Below are 11,617 nucleotides of genomic sequence, written 5' to 3' on the forward strand. Positions count from 1 at the left end.
TCATTTATACTTAATTTTGTCAATTAATAGCATTAATTAATGGTTTGATCCGGATGCTGAGAGAGAGAGAACAAGATTTGCTTTAAGAGAGATGAAGTAACATAAAGTAAAGCTGACTAGAAGTATAAATTAATTTCTTTTGTGCTACTTTAGATTTAACCGAAAATGTCGTTTTAGTATTTTAGTTCTATCAAATCTTTATAGAAATATGGAATTTTATTCAATAAAAAACAAAATTATTATGATCTAGAGATAGGCTAATAATCAAATTAGGAAGTTTCGTTGTGAATGGCATTTTATATGCCATATCGGGTTTGAAGAGGTGGCGGCACATTTATTTAAAAAAGAAATAAAGTAGAAGAGGAAGAACATGCTCGGGCTGCATTTTTGGAGTTTCGAATTGGTTTTTCATATTGTAAATCTTACACACCATATCGTTTGTCAAATATCGATTGTTAAATGACTCAAATCACCTACTTGCTCAATGCGAAGTCAGGGCTATTGACATCATCTTTTATTATGCCCGAATAAGATTAAAATTTCTTGCATCTCCACATAGCAAATGTACACATTTAATAATGCGAGCAACTTGACAACCTATTTGAGGTTGAAATTATTTTCTTTTTCACGAAAATTATTTTTATGGCATAAAAGAAGGTGTAACATCTATCGTTTTCCATCTCTTTTTTCTTATGTTTTTTTTTAAATTTTGATCACGACTCTGAATTTTTCAGCACTAAATAGCATTTTTTATATGGAGTCACTGAGAATGCATTTCTAGAATAACCAAGTTAGTAGAATAAACTTCCTGTACATATTACATACAAAGACACTGGTTCTTCTTTTGTTTAGTATCAAATACTATAAACTACAGAAAGCATGAACTCATCAATGCATGTTAGGTACTTCTTAAAGTAGCATAATTGTGTGCATTACTTGTGCTTTAATCGTGCGTTACTTGTGCTTTTATTGTGCATTACTTGATTAAAATTTGTGTCCATGTTTGATATTATCAGTTCTTATCATTTTCACCTTTTCCCTCTTCTTATAGGTATACATGTCCCTTAATGAGATGTATGCTCATACCGGGGGAGAAAATTCTACTGGCATTGGTGGAAGACCCCGAGGAAGGCCACCAAGAGGTATATTTCCCTACTACAAAGTGTTATATAGTAAGAGAATTGCGATAATTTGTTTATCTATGCCATTAAGAAGTTCTTTTACTGTTTACATGATAGATCATATTTTAAAATGTGCACGTATTAGTTCTCTAAGCTGTTCTAATATATAAAATGATGTGAATATTTTATTCATTTACATGCTTACACAAGCAAGGAAAGGAAGTGGGTGAGAATTGTGTGTAGTCAGTGTTAATATAATTTAAGGAAATTATGGTGTGGAAGACGCAGTTGAATTCAACAAGATTTCATAATCTATTTTATACCAGAGAATGGAATTGAAAATGATTTATCACCCACATTATCTTAGAAGGAAAATTAGAAGAAAATGCTTTAGTCGTGGTTTTCACAAGTTGACATCATAGCTAATGTTCCTTTTTTGTGACGGTTGTTAGATTCATGAATCCATGTATCTGTCCTTATTGAAAGATGTGTTAATGCTTCCATGCACTTTGATTGAATGTGTGGTGCATAAAAAAAAACTGTACAGGAACTGGCCCAGAAAATTCTGGAGGCCAGAGAAACTTTGACAAAATACTGCAACTTGATAGCTCCTCCTAACAGATATTCGTAGCACTGAGGCGTGCGGAGTAGAAATCCTTGCTGCAGATGTGGAGACAATGACGAGCGTGTCAATTCCGGAGGAAGAGAGTGACTGTGAGTATAAATATTGAAGGACTAGGCACCAGTTCTCTCATCATTTTGTTCTGTCGTACATCTTCTCAATTCTCACCTTTCTTGAATTTATTTATTTATTTTGCAAGGTTCTGTGCTGTTTCTGCTTGACAGTGGGGATGAGTCTGAAAAAACTCTGTGGAGCCTATGATCATGGTCGAATGAGGCTTTACTCAGCATCATAATCTCCATTGTGAAATATTTATCCTGGTCCCGCAGCCAAACTTTTGTAAAGAACTATGGAGTTAATAATTGAAGTTATTGCATCTGCTTTCTTTGTTTTCATGATTTGGGTTCTGGTGTATACTTATTTTCCATTTCAGTTTCTATGAACTCGATGCTTGGTCGAGTCATCCTCATGCAGTGGATTGTGTTGATGTGTGAAGCTTCATAGTATGGAGTAGAATAAACTGGCTAATGGACGCGTTTATTTGTATGTGCTTGAACCTCTATATTTTACTGAATTTGAAGGCAAGAAATGGATTGTGCGCACCGTACGTGCAACTCTTGTGCAAATGTTGTGCACTTGTAAAAATAGTTTTCTATGCACGATACATAACTAAGAATATAAAACTATGTTTATATTGTATAATTGTTTGATTTATCATATTTTGGTTACTATGAAATATAGAATAATCACAACAATTGCTACATTCAAAAGATTTATTTCATATTTGTGTCATCCCATTTCGTTATTCGAAATCTACTTCTAAATAATATTTCCAAAAATTTCATAAAATTTTTGTAACAATAATAAAACCAACGTTTCTTTACTTTCCTCGAAACATGAATGAAAATAATATAATTCATAAATATTTCTTAAAAGTACTTATTCATCCAACTTCCAAATCACAAGATACAATTATTACTATATTTTAAAATCTCTATCTAATAATTGTAATAAAAATTAAATAAGCCAATGTACTTTTATTAAGTATCATATTCAACGATATTACATTTATGATTTGTTCAAAAAAAAAAAAAGTTTACATTTATAATAAATACTAAACACAAATCACAAATAAAAAAAAAAGAAAATAGTTTCTTAAAAAACTAGGAGAAGTTTGTGAAAAATCTTCAATCAAAATATTTCTTTGGGTTCATTACCTATCCACAAAATTGTGATACTATATCGTACAAAATGTGGTACACTTCATGTGGAAATGTGGTACTAAAAAAGTAACCAGAGATTGAATACAAAAAAAATCGACGGCTGGATACCGAAGACCAATTTTTCGAAAAATACTCAAAACACTTTTAGGAAGTCTCACCAGAAATCGCGGAAGCGCGTCTGACTGATACCACAGTCTTTCCTCAGTCTACCACCTCGCCGCCAAATTCTCCGATTAAGCCGCATGGCTGCCGCCAGCAGCTTTTCAAATCAATGCGCCATTCTCAATTATCTGCTCCCTGTAATAGTGCTGGTACTGGTATTAGCCGCTGGATCAGCTGAAGCATCACTTCATGTCTATGATCGAGATCCATTCCGAGATGTCGGTAATGCCTACCTGCTCTCCGGCGGAAGCGAAGGAATCACTGCGTCTCGCGTTTCAACTGGTCAGCGGGGTCGCTCTTACATCAGGTATATGTTTCCTCTCCCATATGTGTGTGCATGCGTGTAATCCACGAGACTGATGGTGGTTGCTTAGATCCATTTGAAAATTGTTTGCATTGTTGAGATGCGTTAGTTTTAGTGGGTTTTTTCTGTCATTGAAGAAAGGAAGCTCGTGGATTTTCCCATTAATTTCTAATCAGCCACTACTTGATGCATACCCGTAAATTCTGCGTACGTTTTCTAAACGCACGGAGTCAATGGAAACAGAATGCTTACTGTCATTAAGCTGAGTTTAAGTCTGGTTCTTGCTGGTCGAGGTCTACAATTGGGAACTTGAGGAAAAGTTCTTTGTGTTCGAACTTTTGCAGAGGGAAATTCTTTTTAGTGTTTGAATTTCATTGTGATTGAAAAGAGGTCACATGCTTCCCAGAGATGGTGGAATCTGAAAGTGCCGTTTTTGCTAAATGACATTTCTTCAACCTCATGACTCTCGCTTACTTAATACCCGATTTTTTCTTAATGTGCTATACCTTGCGTGCTCTCAATTGATTTTGAGTGCTACCTGCTGGTAATGGATCCCAGGGTTGTGAATGACAGTTCAGTATCATGCTGTTCTTTTATGATGTCTCGATTTTGGATTCAGAAATAGATGTCCTTTTTCCAATGGAACTAAAAGTTCAAAGATTGGATTGCTTTGTCTAGACTGGATGAAGTCGTGGATATTGGAACTCCATACCATTTTGTCTGAAATGAATGGATTCATACTTGAGAACATTCACCTTGAAGAGTTACGAAACAAAATTCAATTTTTTTGTCATCTTTTGTACGTGAATGTTGTTTATGGACCCACAAGCATTGTTCCGTTGGTTTTTGCTTTGTTCATGTGTTATCGATTGTTGAGGTATCTATGTATGGACATCCAAAGAATTCTGAAACTTCAGCACTTAGTTTATGTTTCCTTTTTCCTATTGTGAAAGGAAATTACAAAATTCCTCAATGCATGGCTCGGATATTTTTTTTTTTTTTTTACTTTCTTTTGTCATTTGATATACGTCTCTCTGTGTGTTTGCGCTTGTGCGGCGACCTCAAAATACAGTTGCTTGGTTCATATACTTTGTAAAAGTGTATCCATCTCTATAGGATGTTCCTGGGGTTAACTAATTTGATTTTTTTGGTCTTCCAAAGCAAAAGCAAAGTTCCACAACCAGACTTTCTTACTAAATCTTCGTTTTGATATTTGTATGATTGCATTCATTACTTTTGAACCGATTTAGGTTTGAGAATATCACATTTTGGAGTGACACAACAGCTGACAAGGGCACAAAAAGGGCAGATGGTAATAAGTTGGTTCAAATAGTAATTTTTGAGGCAGCTGATCGTGATAAAATTGGTGGATCTGCTTACAGGGGACAGAGATCTATTTGTTGCACCCCTGATCTTGCCAAACTGGAAGATTGCAAAGAAGGAGAAATTATAAGGACACTGTCAGAAACTGACCATAATTGGCCAGTTGTTTTCAATGTTTATTTTAAAGAAAATTCATTATCTGCCCATGTGAAAAATAATAAGGAAATTAACATTAAAAAGACTGGTATGTACAACCTATTTTTTATTACATGCGATTCAAACCTGAAGGGAATGAGGGTGACTGGGAAGACGGTGTGGAAAAACCCTGATGGCTACTTACCTGGTCGGATGGCCCCCTTAATGAGCTTCTATGTATGTTTGGCTGTTGCATATGCAATCCTCAGCATCATCTGGTTTTTCCAGTATGTGAAATACTGGAAAGATGTTTTAGTGCTGCAACATTGCATTACTTCTGTCGTCGCTCTTGGATTGCTGGAGATGACTTTTTGCTATCTTGACTATGCATATTTCAACAACACCGGCACAAGGCCTGTGGGGATCACAACCTGGGTTGTGACAATTGGAGCCATTAGAAGAACTATTTCCCGTCTTCTTGTTCTTTCTGGTGCAATGGGCTTTGGTGTTGTCCGGCCCACGCTTGGTGGTCTTACACCAAAGGTGCTTCTCCTTGGTACAACTTATTTCTTGGCATCGGAAATGCTTAATATTGCTGAGTATGTGGGTACAATAAATGACATAGCAGGACGAGCCAGAGTCTTTCTTGTCCTTCCTGTTGCTTTACTGGATGCTTTCTTAATTTTGTGGATATTCACTTCTCTTTCCAAAACACTAGATGAACTGCAGGTATCGTTACATTTAACACCTTCATTTTATGATCGAGTTGTGTACCCGCAACCCGGATCTTTGTTCTTTGTCATCTTCCCTACTATGCTGCATGTACCATGTTCTCACCACACTTCCATGTTTTCAGGCTAAAAGAAGTTCAATTAAATTGGAGATATACAGGAAATTTTCAAATGCTTTAGCAGTTGCAATTGTTTTGTCCGTTGTGTGGATCGGATACGAGGTATGTTCTTATTTCAACCTATTCTTTTCCAATCCACTCGTAACTAAGTTTCAAATCTATGTACTTGTAGAAGAACAATTTTCATTCGCATTTTCAGAAACCTGGATATTGAATAAGAAGATCGAACAAAAAATGTTCTTGCAATCTCTAGCAAGGGTTATCCTGCCTCCAGACCTGCTGTCCTGGATGTGGAGAATATAATTAAGGAAAATTGGAGTAGGATGTAGAATTAAAATAAGAAAAAAAATATTTTATCTCCAACTTAAATCGGACATTAGGTTGTATTTTTTTTGCCTACAATCACTTTCTTAGAAACATCCAATATTATCTCCGAAAAAAAATTGTCCACATTTTGTTATTTTCGACTTTTTCACCACTTTGTTTTGGAGCCATTAATATATATTACTATCTATTAAGTGAGAGACCCTTAGCATTTGATGTTGATGGTGAAGTTTTTTCAGAATTCCATTATTACTCTTATAACTTTGCCATTTCACTTTTTCTAATTCTCTCCTCAACCCTTTTTCTCTCTAATTTTCAATCAACCAACCAATTGATACAAATTATTTAATACTTAACGTTATATACATTTCTATATTTATGTTATTTTCCTTTCATTTAAATTAAATTAATTCTATATAATTTAAAATTATGATATAAAAATATTATTTTATATACATAAATATTATTCTCACGCAATGTGTATGCGTTGACACCTAGTATTGACCAGCTCCTTAACCTATGACTCTACTTCCTGCAGGTTTACTTCAAGGCAACAGACCCCTTCAACGAGAAGTGGGTTAGTGCCTGGATTATCACTGCTTTCTGGGACATTCTTGCATTTGCCTTGCTTTGTGTTATTTGTTTCCTCTGGGCTCCATCACAAAGCTCTCAGCGGTAATTTTTAAATATTTTATTAATGCAGCCTTTTCCTTTTAGCTGGAAATATATAACGAGAGAAAGAGTATGACCCGCATTGCAAATTTATCTTTTACATCGGAGTTCTTGAAGTTTTTCACTCTACGTACATGCAACATTCCTTTTGAATTCTAAGTTACACAGTTGATAAGGTTAGGCACTTAGGCTATTTCATATTTCATTTAGTGGAGAAAATAATAAGTCATTTAATTTCGGGTTCCTACAGTTATCGGACTTTCTCTGCGTCCCTTTCTACTTGTTTTATCTGGTAAACAATGTGACTCATTACTCATTATACACACATGACTTCTACCAGTTACGCGTACTCGGGCAATAAGGAAGAAGGGAATGACAAAGAAGAAACTGAATCCCTTGTCAAAGAAACTCCTCAAGGAAGTATCGGTTTAGTCAACCTAGACAGAAAAGATGGGGATTCTTCTGATGCAGAAGAAGAACAAGAGGGTAAGAGGGAATGACAGCAACAAAGCAAGAGCATTTCAAAACATATGTGCATGTTTTTTAGGACTTCAGAAAGGCACAGTTCATACAAATTCGTTTGGAACTGTAAAGAAAATTTTAAAATAAATTATATATTAGACATGAGTGTACCAAATTATGTTAATTCACTGTAAAATCATGATTTTCTCATGTATGCCACCTTCACCTTTTGATACCGAATGTCGTCCTGCAAAAACTGAAGGCACCAACACCCACGCGTAGAATTTTGCCAAAAAAAGGAAAGAGAAGGATCATCTCATTAAAAAGTAATAACAAATCAATCCTCTATTTGGTATCTCAGAATTTGAGTGGATATGGAATTGCAATCACCATTCTAATTAAATTTATTATTTAATAATATTGGATTTTTAGAACAATAATATTTTTAAAAAGGATTTGACAAGAGGTGTGAATAAACTCAAAATTGATTAGATTTGTCGGGAATTGGAATGTCACATAAATTTGTAAAATAGAATTTGCGATTGATATTTAGCAAATAATATTAAATTATGTTTTAAACGTTTGTGTAAATGGTCATTATTTTGAATATTTAAACCTAGTATGTTTGATTTAATCAAGTTTTTTCTGGAATTGGTGAAAAGTTGAATCGAATGTAAAGCTTTTTACAACGGGGAGTGCAGAAATCAGTGCATATGTATTTTTTGGGAAAAGAATTGAAAATGAAGTGATAATATTTTAGAGATCGAGGAAATAAGACAAATACAAACATTGACCATTGTGTCGGTTTATAGCATGGGTATTGTTCCTCCACGAACAGATGCTCCCATAGTCGAACTATATACCTATTAATTATTCTTAGACACTATTAAAAGGAAAAATATTTCCAGAGATCCTAAACAGCCTCATGGGGTAAATAGTAGAAATAAGAAAGACATTGCTGAAAAAAAGGACGGACTTGAACAAGAAAATAAAACTATTCAGAGGTTCTCAATATTATGAGACACCAACAAAAATCTGTAAGCATCATCACAAGCCTGAAGGAAAGAATTCTTGCATTCAAGGAGATTGATGTCTCTCTCATAACAGAGTTTAAATATACATAAAATAAGATATGGACCAGTAAAATGACATCTTCCATTAGTGAATTCACATAAAAATGTCAATAGTAAGAAATACAACGCAATAAATGCGGATAGTACAATAAAAAATGAAATCAAACAAGTAATTATTTACCCCCCACATTCCTGAGCTATCCTATCATACAACCCCCAAATGTATGGATGTCAATGAGAAGTGTGCAGGGAAATGTTAAAAGTACAGTCAAGCCCTTTTACTCTTGTAACAAGGCCATATGATATTTTAATTTTGCAATCCAAACTCTATGCAACAGCATCACTACCTATCTACGGTCTTCATTTGGCTCTCGACGGCTTCTCCTCCTCTCTGTACGCCTCACGATGAAGCCACTTTGATGACGCAGATGACCAGCCAGTGGCGTATCATTGTTTCCATCACCTTCATTGCCATCATTGTTATCACCATCTGGATCAGAGGAATCAAAACCACCTCCAGTGCGATCACGATTCATTCTCTGGACACCTCTACCTACTGTGCGGTTAGAGTCTCTTTCATCTCGCCTCACACCCCTATAAGGCCCACCATTATCTGGATAACCAAATGCCTGCAAGAGAAGAAACAGAGACATAAAATCCCGGTCAACTCTCACTTCAAAACCCCCATTCTGATCCGTGGCATCTGCGTCAAAACTCTCATCGTCTGAATCGGAACCATAGTGGTTTCCCTCAATCACATAATCACAAAAAAACACTGCCCCTGGCATAGATGACCTTATGGTGCTAATCACATCATCCCTTTCTCGCTCACGCTCCAGCCTACTCCACTTCTTTTCCAGAGCTGGATCGACTTCACGGGGCTTCGCAGAAGGGTGATCCGCCCTCATATGTTTCCTCAGCTCTTTGTATGTTCCAACAAACGAGCAGTTATCCTGCATGCAATTTCGTTTCTTGGAGTTGAAATATTCTCGTGCAGGCTCCACGACAGTCCATCCCTTTACTTGACCCCTACACAGTGGGCATGCAAGCTCCATGGCATCACAATTCTTGATAGACCTGCCAGATAGAGGAGCCAAATCTGGATCATCAAAAGAATTTTGAAGAGGACAGATGTCAGTAGAAGCTACTTTCGAGTATGCGTTCTTGTACTGGTCGAGGCAGTTGGAATAGCGGAAGCTTGTCCCACACATGTAGGGATGGCAACCTTTGTCGTGGGAGGAACACAAGAGAAGAACAGCATTGTGAGGACACTCCATGCACACAGAACACCTAGCACCTTTCCAGTTCTTTGCAATGCTTTTGGAGCAATTCTTCTGATGAATTCCCTCGGTTTGATCATAATTTGGCATGGGGTATGGCTTTGGTCTGCACTGTCTTGAGGTGATTCCCCGTCTTCCCCTGGTGCCTTTTGCCATTTTCTAATTTATCTGCACAACGGCGTTGAAAAGAATCGTTGTGTTTTTAAGAATAGTTTTATGGACGTAAGATATTAGTCAAGTAACTCAGCACTGAATACCACAAAGAGGAAATGATTTGTAATTCTCTTTGATAATCTAATTTTGATTCGGTTTGCTTTCCAATTATTAATAAGGCAGTATGCAAACCTTATATTGTCCAAGATTGGACAAGTATTTAGTCTAGCTGAGGTTTTCAAGAAAAATATGCACCAGCACAAAGAATCAGAGTCGTGTTTTCTTTTATGCATCTTCTAGTACATCATCAAACCATTAGGACTAACCTAGCCAACAAATAGCTGTCTCAGAAAAAAATTAAAGAAAAGAACAAAAGAGGGCTAGGAGTAATGTAATGGTATGCTCAAGAGAGAGAAATAGAAAAGCCAAAATATAAGTCGAGTTTCATATGTCAAAGATGATATATAACTACAGAACCACGCGGCAAATCTTGAAGCTGTAGTTGTTCCGATCGAAAAGGATGTGGATGTTGAAAAATATAAAAAATCGATAACCATATACACAGACTCATTCAAACCAGAAGATCAAAGCAGGCATTGTGCCAACATCAGGCACATCAACCAAGCTAAACAAAACTGGAGCCAACAGTTATTATAGCATAAGCAATAAAAATACAGAACAGTAATATTTAGTATAGGCATCAAAATTTTACCTAAAATCATTACGCAAATATTACTCAACTGATAACCAGCGAATAAATATTCAAAGTTGATCAAAAGCAAAGAAGACAAACACCCACTTTGTAGTTATAATGGAACCCAATCCGGATTATTGGCAGAGAACAAAAAATGCTCCCAAATACACAGATAAGTGCGCTGCACAGTCATATACTTAACACTTGAAAGATTGGGATAGCATGTTAAGAAGCCATCCAGAACACGAAACAACGTGCTACAAGCAAAGAATCACGCAAGGCAACAGATAAGAAAATTTGATAAATTAGATATCAATGATACAAAAATCTCAACCCCGTGACCAAAATGAACTATCTTTTCAATTAAATATGGGCAAAATTGTAAAGCTGGATGGGAACCATTAAAAAAATCAAATCAACAACGATAAGGGCACCTAACCACGTGCCTCCGAACAACTTCAATCATACATTACATCCAAGCTCCTCAATAAAAATCAAATATATTATCCAAAAATAAGAACATCTTACCAAAGGGTTAGCTTGGATATGGAGAATCGGTGGATGACAAATTTTAGATCGGGAAAAATTGGGCCTCAAATGGAAAATTATAGCGGAGAGATCGAAGGAAATTGTACCGCTGCCATTTCCCAAAATTTCCTGTAAAATTCAAAGAAATCGAAAAGAGAGAAGAATTTTATTGAGAAACAGAGGACAGCTAAAGAAAGGATTAGAGAACAATATCGAAAGCGTGCCACATAAGGCTCTGTTTGGGATGCTCGACATCTTATTTTAAGCAAAATGGAAAACTTACTCTTTTATATATATATTTTTTATTTAAATTATTTATGTCGTCCAATTTCAATTCTAATTTTGATGTGATGTAAATATAATATTAACATATATTTTTTTTCGAATTAACAATCACATAAAACAATGTCTAAAATTTCGAAAATCAGAATATACAGGCTAATATAAAATTTGACAATATAAATTTTTAAAATCGCAGACGTAAATATAAATTGCTAAAATTACAATTTTTTTTGTTTGAATGAAGTGGAGTTGATTTTATTTTATTTTATTTTATATTTAGAAAATAGTTTTCTATAAAAATACGATATTATTTACTTTTGTTGTAAAAACTTACTTCTTATTATATATATGTATATTATATATGAGTAGGTCTCTTGTGAGACGGTCTCACAAATCTTTATCTGTGATC

General features: G+C 35.3%; 2 protein-coding genes across 6 annotated transcripts; one reads left to right on the forward strand and one right to left on the reverse strand.

Moving 5' to 3' along the window:
• Positions 1–3,097: 3,097 nt before the first annotated feature.
• Positions 3,098–7,412, forward strand: LOC140969804 (uncharacterized). Its single transcript, XM_073431276.1, has 5 exons — positions 3,098–3,435; positions 4,683–5,619; positions 5,747–5,842; positions 6,603–6,739; positions 7,077–7,412. Exons 1-5 carry the CDS (start codon positions 3,209–3,211, stop codon positions 7,234–7,236), a joined length of 1,557 nt encoding a protein of 518 aa, XP_073287377.1. The 5' UTR covers positions 3,098–3,208; the 3' UTR covers positions 7,237–7,412.
• A 944-nt stretch (positions 7,413–8,356) lies between these two features.
• Positions 8,357–11,164, reverse strand: LOC140969820 (uncharacterized). Of its 5 annotated transcripts, none has more exons than XM_073431332.1 (2): positions 10,927–11,164; positions 8,357–9,719 (listed from the first exon to the last, which is right to left on the reverse strand). In XM_073431332.1, exon 2 carries the CDS (start codon positions 9,705–9,707, stop codon positions 8,619–8,621), a length of 1,089 nt encoding a protein of 362 aa, XP_073287433.1. In that variant the 5' UTR covers positions 9,708–9,719; positions 10,927–11,164; the 3' UTR covers positions 8,357–8,618. The 5 variants fall into 5 exon arrangements, with proteins under 5 accessions (XP_073287433.1, XP_073287414.1, XP_073287424.1 ...); XM_073431313.1 differs by having other exon boundaries at positions 8,357–10,025; XM_073431323.1 differs by having other exon boundaries at positions 8,357–10,030.
• Positions 11,165–11,617: the final 453 nt, after the last annotated feature.

The sequence above is a fragment of the Primulina huaijiensis genome, chromosome 2, assembly GCF_012295235.1.
Source record: "Primulina huaijiensis isolate GDHJ02 chromosome 2, ASM1229523v2, whole genome shotgun sequence".
NCBI lineage: Eukaryota > Viridiplantae > Streptophyta > Magnoliopsida > Lamiales > Gesneriaceae > Primulina > Primulina huaijiensis.